This window comes from Theropithecus gelada, chromosome 17 (genome assembly GCF_003255815.1).
Source record: "Theropithecus gelada isolate Dixy chromosome 17, Tgel_1.0, whole genome shotgun sequence".
Lineage (NCBI taxonomy): Eukaryota > Metazoa > Chordata > Mammalia > Primates > Cercopithecidae > Theropithecus > Theropithecus gelada.
This window is the reverse complement of record NC_037685.1, coordinates 39700385-39720852: the sequence shown is the minus strand read 5'-3', so window position 1 is coordinate 39720852 and position 20468 is coordinate 39700385. Positions and strand designations below refer to the sequence as shown.

The 20468-nt window shown below is 42.3% G+C and overlaps 1 protein-coding gene across 5 annotated transcripts in view; it reads left to right on the top strand.

Moving 5' to 3' along the window:
* TMTC4 (transmembrane and tetratricopeptide repeat containing 4) overlaps window positions 1-18192 on the top strand; it is a 70064-nt gene extending 51872 nt beyond the window's left edge. For 4 of the 5 annotated variants that reach the window (XM_025364584.1, XM_025364582.1, XM_025364581.1 and 1 more), the window contains 4 exons: window positions 7692-7806; window positions 9525-9637; window positions 15697-15766; window positions 16975-18192. In XM_025364584.1, the coding sequence (XP_025220369.1) occupies window positions 7692-7806; window positions 9525-9637; window positions 15697-15766; window positions 16975-17123 (447 nt within the window). In that variant the 3' untranslated portion in view covers window positions 17124-18192. Of the gene's footprint in view, window positions 1-7691; window positions 7807-9524; window positions 9638-14618; window positions 14737-15696; window positions 15767-16974 lie in introns of all 5 variants that reach the window. The other variant, XR_003116511.1, reaches the window with a different exon arrangement.
* Window positions 18193-20468: the final 2276 nt, after the last annotated feature.

Here is a 20468-nt window from a genome sequence, read left to right as displayed (position 1 = left end):
ACATGGCAAAACCACGTCTCTACTAAAAATACAAAAAATAGCCAGACATGGTGGTGTATGTCTGTAATCCCAGCTACTTGGGAGGCTGAGACAGGAGAATCACTTGAACCTGGGAGGCAGAGGTTGCAGTGAGACAAGATTGCGGCACTGCACTCCAGCCTAGGCAACAGAGCGAGATTCTGCCTCAAAAAAATTAAGTAAAATATCAATAATGAATCACCCAGGTGATTCCAGTACCCTGTCGTTGGCCCTGCATCTGGGAAGCAGCTCTGTCTGAACTTGGATGACAGGGTAATCACATCAGAGAGAAGCCATGGTTTGTGGGGAACAATCCTAGAAAACATTGCTTTACATTTATTGGAAAACGAGGCTTTGGTTTTTACCGTAATGTGAATGTCTTTGGTCTTACTGTCTTTGTTTCTGGACTGGGTAGCCATGATTTTGCGAGTTGTGGAGATAGAATCTTATGAATGGAGAAAACAAGATGGCAGGAACGTCTGGCTAACGGTAAAATGTGACCTTTCCCCCTCTGCAGAAGTCCCTTTACGTGGACGAGTAATGCTTGTGTTAGAAATATTAAAGTAAAGTGGTTGCATGCATTAGTCTGTTTTCATAATGCTGATAAAGATATTCCCGACACTGGGTAATTTATAAAGAAACAAAGGTTTAATGGACTCACAGTTCCACGTGGCTGGGGAGGCCTCACAATCAGGGCGGAAAGTGAAAGGTACAACTTACATGGCAGCAGGCAAGAGAGAATAAGAGCCAAGCAAAAGAGTTTTCCCCTAATAAAACCATCAGATCTCATGAGACTTAATCACTACCATGAAAACAGTATGGGGGAAACCGCCCCCATGATTCAGTTATTTTTCACCAGGTCCCTCCCACAACATGTGAGAATGATGGGAGCCACAATTCAAGATGAGATTTGGGTGGGGACACAGCCAAACCATATCATTGCATTTTTATTACTCAAAAAATGCAAAACATGTTTCAGTTATGATATGCCATAGGAAGATACATCCTCTATGTGCTGACTCCAGTGTGGAAAGGAGGAATTATTTCTTTCTGGGGACAGAGGCAAGGGTGGCAGGAGTGGCCGAACCCATGGAATGGCATGATGCTTGAACAAGGAAGATTAATGGCAAGATACTCCTTTGTCTCACATTAACTTTCTGCAGAACCACTGACCTTGCGTGCATTTTTGTTCTTTTACATTTTAAAATTCTGTGCTTTATGACCTAGTTACATGCTTTGATGTTGAAACCGCTTTCTCTGTGAGACCTGAAGATTCCAGGAGAGCTGAAACTATTATAATGATCGGCTGTTTGTTCCTGGGGTGAAGGGGAGGCTGTGAAACCTCAACATAATGTTATGAGTGGTGACTTCAAAATTCAATCACATACAAAGGAGGGGCGATCCTCACAAAGTTAGTGAAGTGAGAATAGGGGTGGGGTGGAGGATGGGAACACATGAGGTCTTACCTGAATTCATGCATTTGGGTGGTTATGAATATATGGGTGTAGGGATTATCGTTTCTGTTCACTATCTGTTAAACTAGTAGTCAAGTGACTAAATATGAGACTTGATATTCATATGAATTCTTCTTTTGTCCCTTTTTTTTCCTTTTCTGGAGGTTGCTCTTCTGTTACTTTATTGCTCACAAAGTGAGTGGGTCTGCCCACAGCCTCCCAGGTTATCCTCTAGGCTCTACAGCTTAGTCTTCTCCCCTCTCCTAGTAACTGCCCGTCACTGCAGTTCCTTGGGATTTGGAAAATAGAGGATTTATAATAAATGCTCCTTCTGTAAGAGTGATGTCCAAAGGGAAGAATGTAGAGTATAAAGTACCAGCTTTCATCATGTGCTGTAGTCCTTGGGATTCATTACACTTTCACTTGGAAGATCATCTGTAGCACTGAACAGATTGAGACCTTGTACTGCTTTTTGTTTATATTGTTTACTAATTACGCTACCGTGAAATGGTCTTCCTGTGTTCCCTTCCGCCAACTGTTCCTGCTTATTTCAGGCTTTTGCTCTCCATTGTGGTTTAATTATCCAGCTTTTTCCTGTTTGACAGCTTAAAAGCATTAAGAGCTTAATCTTTAACAACTCGACCAACCCATTTATATATTGGCAAATAAGAACTTAATAACTTAAGAGGGTTTTTTTTTTTTTTAATTGTTGGTGTTTTAAGAAATCACTTTCTAGTAACAGGAGACAGAGATTTGTTTTGATTTCTAGACCCCAATATGGAAAGCATATAAGGAAGTTCTCTTGTGGAATAGGAAATCAGGAAGAGCGCGATTACTGGGACATATTACTAATCTTAGAAAGTTACAGTAATAGTGGCTAGAGGGATTACCGAAGACAATGCATGATGGAAGGACTGGATGTGTTCAAGAAAACAGAAACCATTCTAAGTGTTTTAGATAGAAAAGACTTAATATGGGGAATTGGTTAGACTATCATTGGAAAGCTGGCTGAGCAAAAACGGGATGGTAACATGAACTCAGAGGTTAAAGGGAATCCTATAGGTTTGGGAACAGACAGGAGAAAGTAGCACTACCAGGAGTTAAGAAATCACAAGAGGTTCCAATCTCTGGAGCTACCACAGCCTCAAGAGCTGTGATCATGGGAGACAGACCACTGCTTCCACCCTGGGACGGTGGAGGAGGGGATGTAGTCACTTCAGAGACACTGCCAGGGGAAGGAAGGAGAGAGTGAGAGTGGGAGGAAAGGACTGCTCCCCTCTCCCCACCACCTGGCAACTGTTGACAGAAAGGAACCAAAGGGTGAAGAAACCTGGGAAATGTAGTTGCAGACTCCCAGCCCCTGCTTCTCGGAGCAGAGTACAGAAGGGTGGGCGTAGGACTGCTGGGTAACTGATGTTACCCGTCTACTTCCTGGATGAGCAGTTTTGGGTAAATCACCACTTTTCTCTGCCTCCCTGAAAGTTTGTTCCCTTTGTGTAGATGCTATAAGATGAGTAGGGTTTGAGACAAAATGAAACCAAATTTTATCTGATTCAGTCTATTCTTCAATAAATAGCAGTAATAATTGTAGTAGTAACAGTAAAGTAGTAACGAATTTTGTCATGTTGGATAAATGAAGTTATGTTGGTTGTTCTGGGTGTGTTCAAATGTCACCATGGATTTTGTCCAAGTGACTCAAATGCATATTATGGTGGAGTGAATTGATCGGAGGAATCACTGGAACATCAAATAGAGATAATTAAGTGTTAGAATAATTAAGCATCCCAAATTATTTTAATTTTCTGAACTTTTCCTATCATTTCCTCATTAAAGGGGTAAAAATATTGTAACTTGAGTTTCTGAGTCTCATGGGAAATTCCGAGAACATCTTTAGCAAATGGATGTTCATAAGTGTTTCCATAATTCCATTAAAGCTTTCTTTTTCTTGCATAATATGCTATCTATTTGCTGTGTAGCATAGGACAAGTCAAAATGGTTTTGTCATCTAAAAAAAGGACAGACTTGCCAGTGAGTAAGTAAACAGTCTTAAACTCTGACAAATTGTGATCATTTGTACTTTTTGCAGAGTTAAAGGATCAAGTACACTCAAATAAAATGTGCATTTGAACTGAGATAAGAGGGCAACAGGGTCACCTGGTAAAAAAAATCCATCTCTCTCTCTCTCTCTGTGTGTGCTTTTATTAACTATGCAAATTGAGAGCTAGCCATTTTATATTCTGTTACCAATGTTAACATTCCCTCTCAAAAGAAGCAACAAAAATCTGGAAGCATTCCCCTTGAGAAATGGAACCAGGCAAGGATGCCCACTGTCACCACTCTTAACATGGTATTGGAAGTCCTAGCCAAAGCAATCAGGCAAGAAAAATAAATAAAAGGCATGTAAATAGGAAAAGAAGAAGTCAAGCTATCTATCTTCATGGACCATGTGATTCTACACCTAGAAAACCCTGCAGACTTTACCAGAAGGCTCCTAGAACTCATAAACAACTTCAGTAAAGTTTCAGGATACAAAGTCAGTGTACAAAAGTAAGAAACATATCTATATACTGATAACATTCAAGCTGAGAGCCAAATCAAGAATGCAATCCCATTTACAATAGCCATAAAAAGGGTAAAATACCTGGAAATTCAGCTAATCAAAGAGGTGAAGGATCTCTACAAGGAGAACTACAAAACACTGCTGAAAGAAATCAGAGGTGACACAAACAAATGGAAAAACGTTTCATGACCATGGATTGGAAGAATCAATATTGTTAAAATGGCCATACTGCCCAAAGCAATCTACAGATTCAACACTGTTCCTATCAAACTGCCAATGTCATTTTTCACAGAATTAGAAAAAAGCTATTCTTAAATTCATATTGAACCAAAAAAGAACCTGAACAGCCAAAGCAATCCTCAGCATAAAGAACAAAGCCAGAGGCATCACATTACCTGACTTCAAACTATGCTATAAGGCTGTAGTAACCAAAACAGTATGGTACTGGTGCAAAAACAGACACACAGATGAGTGGAACAGAATACAGAACCCAGAAATAAAGCCACACACCTACAGCCATGTGGTCTTCAACCAATTTTTTTTTTTTAAAAAGCAATGGGGAGAGGGCTTCCTAGTCAATCATGCTGGGATAACTGGCTAGCCACAAAAGAGTGAAACTGGACCCCTACCTTTCACAATACACAAAAATTAACTCAAGATAGATTAAAAATTTAAATATAAGACCTCAAACTACAAGAATCCTAGAAGAGGCTGAGCTCAGTGGCTCACAGCTGTAATCCTAGCACTTTGGGAGCCAAGGTAGGCGAATGGCTTGAGCCCAGGAGTTTGAAACCAGCCTGGGCAACATGGCAAAACTTCATCTCTACAAAAAATCCAAAAAAATTATCTTGGCATGGTGGTATGTGCCTGTAGTCCCAGCTACCTGGGAGACTGAGGTGGGAGGATCACTTGATCCCAGGAGGTCAAGGCCATAGTGAGCCACTGGTTGCACCACATCACACCACTGCACTCCCGCCTGGATGACAGAGTAAGACCCTGTCTTTTAAAAAAACAAACAAACAAAAAAGAATCCTGGAAGAAAACCTAGGAAACAGTATTCTAGACATCAGCCCTGGGAAGAAATTGGTGACTAAGTCCTCAAAAACAATTGCAACAAAAACGAAAATTGACCTAATTAAACCAAAGGGTTTCTGCGCAGCAGTAGGAACTATCAAGAGAGTAAAAAGACGACCTACAGAGTGGGAAAAAATATTCATAAACTATGCATCCAATATCCAGATCTGTAAGTAACAAATCAACAAGCAAAAAACAACCCCATTAAAAAGTGGGCAAAAGGCATGACCAGACACTTCTCAAAAGAAGATGTACAAGCAGCCAACAAACATGAGGAAATGCTCATCATCACTAATCATTAGGAAAATGCAAATCAAAACCACAATTGAGATACCATCTCACACCAGTCAGAATGGCTATTATCAAAAAGTGAAAAAACAACAGTCACTGGCAAGGCTGTGGGAGAAAAAGGAATGCTTGGACACTGTATATAAATTAGTTCAGCCATTGTGAAAAGCAGTTTAGAGATTTCTCAAAGAACTTAGAACTGCCATTCGACCCAGTAATCTCATGACTGGTTATATACCCAAAAGAAATCATTCCACCAAAAAGACACATGCAGCTGGGTGCGGTGGCTCATGCTTGTAATCCCAGCACTTTGGGAGCCTGAGGCAGGTGGATCACAAAGTCAGGAGTTCAAGACCAGCCTGGCCAAGACGGTGAAAGCCCATTTCTACTGAAAATACAAAAATTAGCCGGGCATGGTGGCGGGTGCCTGTAATCCCAGCTACTTGGGAGGCTGAGACAGAGAATTGCTTGAACCAGGGAGGTGGACGTTGCAGTGAGCCACAATCGTGCCATTGCACTCCAGCCTGGGTGACAAAGCAAGACTGCGTCTCAAAAAAACCCCAAAAATACGCAAAACCATGCATTCATATATGTTCATCACAACACTATTCACAATAGCAAATAGAATCAACCTAGGTGCCCATCCACTGTAGACTGGAGAAAGAAAATGTACATATACACCATGGAATACGACACAACCATACAAAAAAAATCATGTCCTTTGCAGCAACATGGATGCCACTGGAGGCCACTATTCTAAGGAAATAAATGCAGGAACAGAAAACCGAATGCCGCATGTTCTCATAAGTGAGCACTAATACATAAAGATGGCAACCACAGACACTTGAGACTACTAGAGTGGGGAGACGAGGAGGCAAACAAGGGTTGAAACACTAACTATTGGGTACTGTGCTCACTACCTGGATGACAGGATCATTCATATCCCAAACCTCAGCATCACACAATTTACCCATGCAACAAACCTGCACATGTACATTCTGAATCTAAAATAAAAGTTGAAGGCCGAGCGTGGTGGCTCATGCCTGTAATCCCAGCACTGGGGGAGGCCAAGGCAGGCCAGTAATTTGAGACCAGCCTGGGCAACATCGTGAAACCCCATCTCTACTGAAAATAGAAAAATCAGCCAGGTGTGGTGACACGTGTCTGTGATCCCAGCTGCTCAGGAGGCTGAGGCATGAGAATTGTTCAAACTTGGGAGGCAGAGGTTGCAGTGAGCCAAGATCATGCCACTGCACTCCAGCCTGGCCGACAGAGCAAGACTCTGTTTCTAAACACATACATACATACATAGGCCTGGCGCGGTAGCTCCTGCCTATAATCCCAGCACTTTAAGAGGCCGAACCTGGCAGATCACAAGGTCAGGAGTTCAAGACCAGTCTGGTCGACATAGTGAAACCCCATCTCTACTCAAAATAGAAAAAAATTGCCGGGCATGGTGGTGTGCACCTGTAATCCCAGCTACTCGGAAGGCTGAGGCAGGAGAATCACGTGAATTCAGGAGGTGGAGGTTGCAGTGAGCTGAGATCGCACCATTGCACTCTAGCCTGGGCAACAGTGCGAGATTCTATCTCAAAAATAATAATAAAAAAAGTTGAAATTATTAAAAATAAGAGAGCAACAGGTATTTTTCTCCTTCCTAAATGAAGCAAACAAACTTGAAAGTGCCAAGAGGTTTTACCTTACCATAGGAGACTTTTCCAAGGATTTTACAAAGTAGGTCTGATATGCTCCTGTTTTTGTATTTACGTTAGACGCAGGCAGGAAGAGGCCCCGAGACCACCCTTCAGAAGGTGAATTGGACACATAGCTTTTGATCATGAGAAACATTTTGTTTACTATTCTAAGTAATACTTTATCAACAATGAACTTACGAAGTCTTTAGTGAAAAAGACTAATGATGAGGCTTGCTTCAGTATTTCAGCAGTCTGAAATATGATTTGATTCCTAAAATCACTAAATAACAGGAAATGAGACATTACAGGTTTGGACCTGGTTCTTATTCCTGCTTTGCCGTTTCTAGTCTATAACTTTGGGCAAGTTCATTTCCTCGTGCCTTAGTTGCTTCATCTGTAAAATGGGGATAACAATAGTATTTACTTCATTGGTATTGTTTTGAGGATTCAGTGAGTTGATATGAAAAACTAGAAGCTACATAAATTAAAGTTAGGTTGGTTTTTTATTTTTGTTTGTTGGGCTTTTTCTTTTGTTTCATAATGTCTTGGAACGAGGAAGCAGGAAACTTGGAATACTAATTTTTTGGTGTGTTTTATTTTCAGTATGCAGATCTCAATCGCCACGTGGATGCCTTGAACGCGTGGAGAAATGCCACCATGCTAAAACCAGAGCACAGCCTAGCCTGGAACAACATGATTATACTCCTCGACAATACAGGTACAGAGAGGTGGATGGAACAAATCTCAGGACATGGCTCCACAGTAAAGTGCCACTGAAGACTTAGGAAATAGAGATTATTGTGCTTTTTTTCCCCGAGTTTTAAAAAAAAATATGAAGTTAAATATTTTATATTACAAAAATGTCTATTCTTCTAGAAAATGGAATTTCTAGGCTGGGCACAGTTACTCATACCTGTAATCCCAGCATTTTGGGAGCCCGAGGCAGGCAGATCACCTGAGGTCGGGAGTTCGAGACCAGCCTGACCAACATGGAGAAACCCCATCTCTACTAAAAATATAAAATTAGCTGGGTATGGTGGCACATGCCTGTAATCCCAGCTACTCGGGAGGCTGAGGCAGGAGAATTGCTTGAACCCGGGAGGTGGAGGTTGCAGTGAGCCAAGATAGCACCATTGCACTCCAGCCTGGGCAACAAGAGCAAAACTCCATCTCAAGAAAAAAAAAAAAAGAGAGAGAAGAAAGAAAATGGAATTTCTTTAGACATACCGGAATGTGAATTCTGGGAACGTCACACTTCATCTAGAACTGGTGTTGAGTAATGGGGGAGAGGTATGACAGTATCTTGTTTCTTCTGAAGCCTGTTATCTGCCATTGGCCATCCTTTAGGGCGCTGGGAGCACCCAGAAGTGAGCAAGAATGGCCTTGGGGCTAATGACATGGATAGTGCTAGGTCCATGCCCCAAGTTAAGGGACTTCACTAAAACGAGCCCCCTCAGTCTACACTCAGAGCCATGGATTCTTTCTTTTTATATGCTGCTAATTGACTTGAAGATCTGGTTTCCTATCCCCGAGCAGACCAGATTCAATTGATGAGGAGTTACTCTGCCTCCTTCACTTTAAAACTCCAAATGTCTTTTAAGAAATGATGGTGTTAGGAACAGAAAGGCAAATATCACGTGCTCTCACGTGCATAGGGGATCTGAAAAAATGGACGTTGTGGAGCTAGAGAGCAGAACAGTAGTTACTAGGGTCTGGGAACGGGGCAGGGACAAAGATAGGTTGGTTAATGGGTACACACACAGATAGAAGGAGTCAGTTCTAGTGTTCCATTGCACAGTAGGGTGACTGTAGTTAACACTTTATGATATATTTCAAAAAAGCTAGAAGATTTGAAATGTTCCTAACGTAAAGAAATGATCAATATTTGAGGTGATAGTTGTCTTAAATACCCTGATTTGATCACTACACATTGTATGCATGTATCAAAATATCACATGCACCCCATCAATATGTAGTTATGTGTCAATAAAAATATGTTAATGATGGTGTTAATTTGATCATCTGCATGGTATAGAGCAGATACATGCTTGTTTCTAGGGAAAATACAGAATGTATACTTCAATGTGATAAATTCTCAGTTATGAAAGTGTTACTGTCATCCTCTTATTTTGCAGATTTGTTTGGGTGTAACTGGTATCTGAGGAAAAATTAAAACTAGGTTTTAGATGGTTTTACAGAGGTTAATCAAAAGCTGTTTATATGTTGTGTCAGAAATGTGCTGAATCACAGTGGCTTTGCCACTGATAAGGTCGTGTGTGTATTTGTATGTGGGTGTGTATTACATGATCTACACAGATTTTCTTCAGTAGTTTATTCATAATTGTCACGTGCTGTGCACATAAACCCTGTTAGTTAGAGGCTAAAATGCGAGTACAACATTAACATGTCTTTTATTTTTCCATGTTTTACTCCCAGGTAATTTAGCCCAAGCTGAAGCAGTTGGAAGAGAGGCACTGGAATTAATACCTAATGATCACTCTCTCATGTTCTCGTTGGCAAACGTGCTGGGGAAATCCCAGAAATACAAGGTGCGTAAACCGCAGGCTGTGAGTTCTTGCAGTTAATGCCAGCATCTGACAGAAGCCGTAAGTGTTACTTCTGCCCAGTTAAATTAGGAATCAGGCCAAAACAGTGGCAGCGGTGCACCAATGCGGCTTGGTCAGTTTGTTTCCTGGAAAAGTTGCTTCAAAGACAGCAGTGTGGGGGCCAAACCCAGTGTCCTTTCTCATCAGAATTAACCACTGTTGTTCACACGTGGAGAGAGGAAGAGAAGCCCAAGGAAGGGGCAGGAGCAGGCAAGGAACTGTGGAATGGTTGGCCGCAGAGGCCGGGCACGCTGGTGCGAGAGGAGGACTCGGGCAGCCACAGTGCATCCCCGGAGGTGCCCCAGTCCCACCCTGGCACAATGGGGTTTGACTCTGTCACTTGCACATGGGCTGGAGCTCTGGGTTTTATCTGCAGGTTCCATCTTCTGCACAAAAGAATAAGCGACCCATGGAGGATGCATGACTGGTTCTTGCTGCTTCCAGGTTTTTCTTTATCTGAGTTATACAGGCCACCAGCAAGGCCCAGAGTTTTCTGACCAACAAAAACCACAAGATACTAAATCTTTGCTCCAGTTGGCAGCCAGGGTGGAGCAGGAATAGGCTGTGCATAACTCCCTGTGTGTTGAAGGGGACTGGTTGTAAACTTTAATTTTGTCTATCAGAATCACTGAGGGAGCTTGTTAAAGCAGAGATGCCCAGATTCTCCCTACAAGGGATTGGCTTCGTGGATTAGGTCAGGTCAGGGAATATACATTTTTACCTAGTATCCTGGGTGTTGAACACAGATATCACAGAAGTAGTGCCTTAGTCATTTCTTAAGAGAAATACTTTATTCCAGAATCAGGGGCTGTATCTTATTTTGATCACTCAGCCTATGTATAAGACCTAAAGGCAGCAACTAGCTAACATCGGTCCAGTGTTATTCACTTCTCTTTTTCTGTTTAATACATGTCATTATTAGTATAATTTTCTATAACAATGGTGAGATAATTTCATGCATTTCTCTAGTTTTATAATGTTGGGGAGTTGAATAGCTTCATTATACATTTTTAAAATTTCTAGGTTTTGCTCCAGAAATAGCTTTTTGAGAGGGTTTAGTTTTATTTTTTATGAATCTACTTGTGTAGCAGGGGAAGGAGGTGAGGTTTACAGGTTTCCCTTCTAATGACCTTTCCAGCCATCTGTCAGCCTGGGACAGGTCCCAAGTCTCAGTTCTCCTCCAGTGACCCAGCTATAGCGAGTCTTCTTGAAGACTTGGCTTATATAATCGTATTGATTTTTCTATCATCACACAGTCTGTAAACTGCTGGAATTTCTATTAAGGGGACAGAACACAGAGTTCGTTTGGCTTCCAGTTCATGTTGTTCTTCCCCCAACCCCCAAATAAACTAGAAAATACTCTGTAAAACAGAATGAAGAAATCAGCTTCCTCTTTCTCTACACATTTTGCATTTTAATTATCAAGGCCAAGGCGCTGGGCCTAACGTAAGGAAACAGAAGGTGAAATCTGAAACACAGAACTCACGATGAGACCTTCAGGAGCTACCAAGTGGGGGGAACATGATGTGACTTCCTGAGCCCTGGCATCAGCCACCAAGCAAGCATTCCATGTATTTTTTTTATTAAGGGTTTGAATTTTAAACAACTGTTTAGGTTTTCCTCTTATAATGCAAAAATGATACCGGTTGGCCGGGCGCGGTGGCTCAAGCCTGTAATCCCAGCACTTTGGGAGGCCGAGGCGGGTGGATCACGAGGTCAGGAGATCGAGACTATCCTGGCTAACATGGTGAAACCCCGTCTCTACTAAAAATACAAAAAATTAGCCGGGCACGGTGGCGGGCGCCTGTCGTCCCAGCTACTTGGGAGGCTGAGGCGGGAGAATGGCGTGAACCCGGGAGGCGGAGCTTGCAGTGAGCCGAGATCACGCCACTGCACTCCAGCCTGGGAGACACAGTGAGACTCCGTCTCAAAAAAAAAAAAAAAAAAAAAAAATGATACCGGTTGCTAATGGTCAGCTGCATCCCTGGCACTGCTTGTTTCAGGATGGAGTGAAAGGGTCTGTTTCCTTGCAGAGCACTGGGCAGGATGTTCCAGAGAAGAGGGGATATGGTGGTGAGTTGCAGGGCTGGGTGAACAGACCCTTCAGCCCAGCTATCTTGATGGCAGAGCAGGTGTCTGCTGCCCAACAACTCACTTTTTACCCAAGCGCGTGTGTTTTATTTATCATGCACTTGGTAAATCTCCTCAGAGAGCCTGGAGGCTTGAGGTTGGAGCTAAGCCTTCAGTCCCAGTTCTGTATCTCCATTGCTGTCAAGCAGTTACAAAGCACCCGGTTAAGTAATTGTAAAATGATCGCATGCATCTCTCATTTGACCCTGAAATGTTCAGGGTTCCAGAACCTATTTTGAGGTGTTGATAGGCAGAGGGAGTGTTCTCGTTATATCTGCGTGGCTCTAAGCACCTTTTTATCCTATCTAAGCAGCCCTTTTTAAAACCTAACAGCAGTCGGCCTCTCTGGGCCTCAGTTTGTTCATCTATAAAATGGAGATAGTGATCTGCCCAACCTCTTGACAAGGTGATACAAAAAAATGCACAACATAATTTGCAACTATCAAATGGTTAATGTGTATATGCATATATATATATGTATGTATAGTGAGCATTCAATCATTCAGTGGATCTCTAGGGATCATTAAAATGTATTAAAACAGGTACCTGTAGTCCCAGCTACTCGGGAGGCTGAGGCAGGAGAATGGCATGAACCTGGGAGGCGGAGTTTGCAGTGAGCAGAGATCGCGCCACTGCACTCCAACCTGGGCGAAAGAGCGAGACTCCATCTCAAAAAAAAAAAAAAATGTATTAAAATTTATGTTACTTCTTGCCATTTAATTTCCAATTTCAAGCTAATGTGGTAAAGCAAAAATAGAAAAGTAATGTTTTTCAGTGCTTAAATTATTTCTTCTCGTACTGATTTCTTTTTTTGTAGTGCTAATTCCAATGGCCCGGTAGCTTAAGTGCAGGTTATGTTGATAAAGTCAGTTTCCTAAGCTCCAGACATTTATGTCACACCTTTATGATTTTTTTTTCTTGCCACATCTAGATGTTACCTTATTTACTTGACATTTTTATTTAAATAGATTTTTAACACGAATATATTTAAACGAGAAACAATGCATCATTACTATAAATATAGGGTAACTGAAAGTTAAATAATCATACTAAATCCCAGCTAGATGCTATTGCTGGCCAAGGCTCTGAGCTCTCTTAGCTGCAAGGAGAGATTGGCAGGTGTGTTGAGGGTAGGGCCCACACACCACCACCAAGCGCAGACTTCAGCCCGATGCAATCAGAAGGAAGGAGGGAGAATAGAGAATAACTCTCTTCCTGTGTGAGTCACGGTTTCAACTTCACATCAGATCACCCATGTTACCCTTCCTATTCTAGCAGAGGCACAGTGGCCCCTGTGTTCCAGAGTATTCTTGGGTGGTTGCTGTGGCTGAAATGACCTCCACCCACCCGGGCTTCCTCACCTAGACGTAGAGACTAGCGCTTGTTCCTACCTAGAGACACAATTTGCAAGGCTTTCTCAAGTCCTACGCCTTTGTTAATTACATTTTGTCTAATATGCTTTAGAAAATAATACATTATTTTTCCCCTTTCTGTTGAGAAAAAAATATCCCCAACTCTAAATGTGAGTTTATTGGTTCATTGGCATAAATTGGCTCATTGCCTGGGTCTTTACACATCCAGAGACCTCCACAGAAGATCAATTTATAAACAGTTCACTGCTTTCCTGAATGAGGCCATTAGAAGCCCTGATTTAATAGATGAACGTTTCATGGGCTTTGAATACTCACAGATGCTGTGTTCTAAAGAGGCCCATCCAACCCCACTCCCAGGCCCAGGTATAGGCCCAGGGGCTGCCCCCATGACTTGGATAGAGCCAGACTGGCCCACCCGCACCTCCTCTCAAACCAGCCCTTCCTCCTGACACCCCTTCTTTTGTCCACATGCTGTCATGTTTCTGTTGCCCTGGCTTGGAAATCTTGACTCATTTTTCCTCCCTTGTCCCTCTGGCCCAGTGCTCTCTGCCTGTTCATCCTCATCCCTGTTCCTTCACACCGGCCTCCTCCTCACCCTGCAGAGTTTGGGCCCAGCCCTGCTGAGAGCAGTAGCCCTCTAACAAGTTGTCAGATCTGAGCCCTTCCCTGTCTTCAGCACCACTGTGTCCCCCAAACTGCTGACTCCTCAATGTCCTGAATGATGTTCGTCCTCACAGGCATCTGAGAACTTAGCTGAATAAATAAATGAATATAGCAACACTAGAAAACTCCTCACTTTTTGTCCCTAAGCCATTTCTCTCCAGTTAACACTACTTCATTTACAGGTAGGGAAGTATTTTTGAGTAGATTTGGTTCCCTGACCTTCCTGTGTCTCAAGTTTTAGGTTTTAAATGCAAATGTTTGAAAATCATCAGAAACAGCCCAGCAACTCAGAAACCCCTGCAAAGCTACACAACTCATTTGACTTTCTTTCTGCAGCCTTCCTGATATGGCCAGAGTCTTAACCCTCTTGGAAGGAGTTTCAGCCCCTGAAACTTGGAATGTAGACACTGACTTTGAACTGACATCCCATATGTTATCCTGATGTCTTTCTTAAGTCCCTCTTGGATGACATTTTTAAAATATAAATATTTCTCTGCCAGCTCTGTCCAAAAGGTCATGGTTTTGGAGGTGGTTCCCCCACATTTCCCAGCCGATTTATCAGGGGTACCACAGGCTGTAACAGGGCAAAGGAACTGGTGGTCTTGCACATTATAAAATGCACAGTCCCAGATGTGGGAAGCCCACCTGGAAAAATTCATGTATGACCCAGGTAGAAGGCACTAGAACTATCCCCACACCAACAAATTTGGTTGGTTAAGCTCAGTGTGTGATACCGAATTTTTTTTTTTTTAAGGCAGCGTCTTGCTCCCTTGCCCAGGCTGGAGTGCAGTGGTGCAGTCTCGGCTCACTGCAACCTCCACCTCTTGGGTTGGAGCAATTCTCCTGCCTCAGCCTCCCGAGTAGCTGGGACTACAGGCACGCACCACCACACCTGGCTAATGTATTTTTAGTGGAGACGGGTTTTCACCATGTTGGCCAGGCTGGTCTCGAACTCCTGACTTCAAGTGATCTGCCTACCTTGGCCTCCCAAAGTGTTGGAATTACAGGCATGAACCACCATGCCCAGCATGTGATACTGATTAAAACATGCTGCCCTTAAGGAATGTGAAGGTGGATGGAGTGAACAGCACCCCCAGGGCACATGTCAGTAAAAACAGGTTAGGCGTCTTTATTTCTCAGCGTTATGGTAGAAGGGGCCATCCAGCCAGCAGTTCTCAGCAGTGATCAGGGTAGGAAGACACTTTGCCCTGCCTCTTAGTGGCCAGGTTGGAAGTGAGGATGACTTGGAAGAAATGCAAGGTTGTACAAGAATCAGTTCACCCCCATCAGGGGCATTTGGTCATGGTCATGTCTGGTACTGTGACAATGTAGTTGACAGGTGGCCATCCCTTTCTCTTTTCTGCTCATCCTTTCCAGATGGATGGGGATGCTTCTGGGCTGCCCAGAGTGTTGTAGGTTCTTGGGGGAGAGGAAATGGGCCTCAACTCCTACCCCGGGAGCTCTGGAAATGGCATTGGCATGGGCGTGCTCCACGGCTCAGCCCTTTCCTGTTCCCTGGGCCTCCTGTCTTCATCACGCACCCTGACCTGGGCGACTTGCATAACATTGCGGAAGTCCAACCACTGCAGGGAGGCAGGTGGTGGCACTCACGAACATGTTCGTCCCCTCTCTGCGGCCACTGCTCCCTCCCGCTGCCCCTTGTCAGCCTCTCTCTGGCAGAGCGTGGCCCCCCCGGGCCTTCTGAGTGTCTCTAGAGGAATGCGGTGATGCAAAAGGAGGTGGTTAAAAGTTTGACAACCATAGGTGATAAAACTGGGAACTGCTTTTGCTTCGTGTACAATAAATATCTTCCTTTTTATATTTCTCATTTTTTAGGAATCTGAAGCTTTATTCCTCAAGGCAATTAAAGCAAATCCAAATGCTGCAAGTTACCATGGTAATTTGGGTAAGAAAAATGTTCAACTTGAATCGTGTTGAAATTCTGTTACTTTAATGAAGTGGGTGCATGTCTACAAAATTGATGTTGGGAGAGTAGTTTTTTCAAAGCTAACCTGGCTTTACAGTGTGATTCTGTTATTACATTAAAGATAGCAAAGTGATAGCCACACTTCCAAATCTTAATTGCATGACCAGAACGGCCCTAAAGTTGCCCACTCTGTTTATCACCTTCTCATGATGAAACTCAGATTGTCCTTCTTTGTGTTAAGCTGAGAAGGGTGAGATCGGATCAAGAGAATGAGGCTATGGTTACGAAGGGTTATCCTAGTAAATGAATCGTATGTTCTTTGGAAGCTTGCCATTGAACTTACCTCCTTTTCCTTCCTTCTTACAGAGTAGACCTTCCCCTTCCAGCCTGGTCTTCTGCTTTCTTATATCCTCTTATGCCTTGGCTAAAATGCATTCATAATCATTTATTCCCTAGAATTCATTTCTTGCACCCTTTCGTGTCTCCATGGTTAAGATGTTTAGAGCATAGCATGGTGATGTTTAGAATGCCCACAGAAATGTTTTTGGATCAAAGCTGTTCTCTACCAACTCTGAAGCTTCTCTTCACAAAAGCCAACAAGCATCCACAGGTGCTCTTCTGCCCATATAGAAAGTTAGTTTTACTAACAAAATCACTGCCATGATCAGAGGCTAATCATCCTAATGATTAGGTTTTTTGTAACTATCATTTTGATATTAGAGGCCTTATTTCCAAATGGCCCCACACAAGCTTTTACTTCCCCAAATGGTGTGGGGAAATATCTATTTAAAATAAACAGCTGAACTTCTGCATAGTCAAGGCTCTAGGCAGCGCCTAGCATCCGTCACCCCCACCTCCCATACCCAGCCTTGCTTCCTGGAAATTTCATGGCAGCACTGAGACATTGCATGTAGTCTTCTTACTTCTTTATGTAATAATGTTCCTATAGGCAGATGTATCCTGTCTAGTGCTATGAAGAGCCCTAGGAGTAACTGGCAGTAAATGGATAATCATCAGGGAGTGTGATTACAATAAATAAAGTTTTCAGTACAAACAATATTGTTTCATACAATTGACTTTTGAAAGCTGTTTGCATAGGATCGGTAATATTTCTTTGTCCAAGAGGGTAGGAATTCGGCACGTTACTCAGAAGCATTCCCAGTGAAATTTATCTCCTGCTATTTCAGCTGTGCTTTATCATCGCTGGGGACATCTAGACTTGGCCAAGAAACACTATGAAATCTCCTTGCAGCTTGACCCCATGGCATCAGGAACTAAGGAGAACTATGGTCTGCTAAGAAGAAAGCTAGAACTAATGCAAAAGAAAGACGTCTGATCCTTTTTCCTTCATGTTTTCAGTTTGAATGTGTGTGTGCATGAGGCATATCATTAATAGTATGTGGTTACATTTAACCATTTAAAAGTCTTAGACATGTTATTTTATTGATTTTTTCTATGAAAACAAAGACATGCAAAAAGATTATAGCACCAGCAATATACTCTTGAATGCTTGATATGATTTTTCATTGAAATTGTATTTTTTCAGACAATTCAAATGTAATTCTAAAATTCCAAAATTGTCTTTTTTAATTAAACAGAAAAAGAGAAAAAATTATCTTGGGCAACTTTTAGTAGAATTGAACTTTCATTTGGGATCTGAGCCTTGTCGTGTGTGGACTAGCACTATTAAACTTCAATTATGACCAAGAAAGGATAGACTGACCCCTACAATTTGTATAAATATTGAACGTGTCTCTATATTAGCATTTTTATTTAATGACAAAGCAAATTAAGATTCTTGTTTTTTTATCTCTTTTTTTAAAACAATATACTGTGAACTTTGTAAGGAAATATTTATTTGTATTTTTATGTTTTGAATAGGGCAAATCGAATGAGGAATGGAAATTGTAACATGTAGTATATCTAGATCTATATGCGTTTCCCCATAGGAAGAAACTGACTTCTGCAGTAGTTTTTGGATGCTCTGACTTGTGCAATTTCAATACATAGGAGGTTATATAATGTAATATTTTACATAAACAATTACTATCAGTTGAAAGTTCAGGCCATGCTTTAGGCAAAAGCAGGCAGCCTCACATCTTTATTTTTGTTACATCCAAGGTGAAGAGGGCAACACATCTGTGTAAGTTGCTTTTTAGTGTTTTTAACTGAAAAGCCGTTTTCCATTTTGCTTAATGAAACTACAGACATTATCCAGAAAATGCAAAATTTTCTCTCAAATGGAGCCACATTCGGGGAATTTGTGGTATTTTTAAGAACGGAGTTGTTCCTGCTGTTATTTGATCCAAACAGTGTTTTGTTTTGTTCTTCTCTGTATGCTGTTGACCTAATGATTTATGCAATCTCTAATTTCTTATGCAGTAAAATTATTACACAAACTAGCATGAAAATGTCAAATTGCTTTCTTAATCGATGATTTTCAAGTAGTGAACTTTATATCCTCCTTTACCTTAAAATGAAATCAAAGTGACCATATCATCTTTTATGTGGCTTCTATTTGACGTAGGGACCATTTCATAGAATTGCACTACAGTGTTTTCCAAGTTCAGAGAACAGAGTGAATAGATCCACACTGAGAGGAATTTGATTCTCTGGACTCACTTTTTGGGGGCAGATCTGTGTAGTGTTTAAGTCAGTAATTATAACTTCTGGTGGTTGAAATAGATCAAGAAATAAAGTGCTGTGTGTAAAATATTTCTTTTTTTTTCTTTTTTTCTTTTTTTTTTTTTTGAGATGGAGTCTTACTCTGTCTCCCAGGCTGGAGTGCAGTGGCACCATCTCAGCTCACTGCAGCCTCCGCCTCCCAGGTTCAAGCGATTCTCCTGCCTCAGCTTCCTGAGTAGCTGGGATTACAGGCGTGCACCAACACGCCTGGCTAATTTTTGTATTTTTAGTAGACATGGGGTTTCACCACATTGGCCAGGCTGGTCTGGAACTCATGACCTCAAGTGATCCATCCACCTCGTCTTCCCAAAGTGCTGGGATTACAGGCGTGAGCCACCACACCTGGCCTTCAAATATTTCTTAAATGGTCCCAAAACAACAGTAATAATTTATAGCTCTCTTCAGTGGCGAAGACCATCTTCCTCTTATTTATGTTCCTATAGTGCTTCACTTGTCCTACGATAGATGCACTATATGCTTTGTTGATTTTTTTAAAGCAAACTTCTTTTTTTGAAACAGTACTTGTCTATTGAGAGTAATCAAAAAATGATGTTTCTTACAAAAACCCCTTCAGGATCCTCTTTTTTTTCCTACCGATTCTAAAACTAGTGCCAAATCAAGTTATGCAAACCTGTACCCCTGCCTACCGACAAATTCCCTTAGCTTTCACTGCTTCAGCTTCCAGCATTTCCATCGTAGCTGTTTTCTTTCCAGAGAACACAGTGATTGATTTGATTGATATTTCAGGAAGTCTTTGTGCAGATTTTGGAAGCATACCACACTGGCTCCCTTTTCTTCTTTTTCCATCTTAAGGCAGCCACCCTCTTTGTTTCTTGGCTTTCCTTTCCAATGAGACTGAAGTGGAAGGCCACCTCGCAGTTATTCTCTTACTTGGAGTCTTTTACTCTTTCAATGTTTTTATCACTAATGACAGTTGGGAGGCAGGTGTCAAAACAAACATGGGGAAGTCAGAAGTTTGAGACTTCATCATCCTTCTCTTCCTCGATAGCAAACATCAGCAAAGCTGGAAAGAGGCTTGGAGCTGGGTGTTGGTTTGTTGGGTGGTTTAACATATGTAGCACATGTGAAAATGCAGCACTTCTTCCCTGTTCTTGTTTGGATTTTTAAAAATTTAAACGCAGGCTTACATTTGTTTCTCTCCCAAATTCATCCTGTCAGGCATAGCCTACAGGCCTTGACAGGGCCCCTTGAGGTTCTCATCCTGTCACATTGCTTACAGATGTTCTTTCTCTCTCTCTCTTTTTTTTTTTTTTTTTTTTTTTTTTGAGACAGGGTCTCACTCTGTCACCCAGGCTGGAGTGCAGTGGTGCGATCTTGGCTCACTGCAACCTCTGCCTCCCGGGTTCAAGTGATTCTCCCACCTCAGCCTCCTGAGTAGCTGGGACTACAGGCACGTACCACCGTGCCTGGATAATTTTTATATTTTTTGTAGAGACAGGGTTTTGCCACGTTGCCCAGGCTGGTCTTGCATTCCTGGGCTCAAGTGACCCGCCTGCCCTGGTCTCACAAAGTGCTGGGATTACAGGCATGAGCCAATGTGCCCGGCCATTCTTCACAGTTTATTTCAAATTACTAACAAAATATCGGAACAGAAGACTGAGCCCTCCACCAAAGCACTGGACATCTATGTCCATATTCACACCCAACCTGCCTGGACTTTGGGGTGAGAAAACCCAGACTTGGACCTTGGTGTCTCCCCCTGCAGTATCACAGGTAAGGCATTGAGCATTGCTCAGGCCCCAGTTTCCGATCTGTACAGTGGAGATAAGATCCCTCATAGCCATAACTTAGAGAGCCCAGTAGACCCTCCATAAGTGATAGGCTGGACTTTTGAAAGAGGGGGTCGGTTGGGAGCACACAGATCTGGCCTTAGATACCTTTATTCCCCATTCACTCAACACATACTAAGTGCTATGTACCAGATACTTCCTTAGGCTGTCTAAATACTAAAGTGGGTGGAAGAGGACACCAGTGG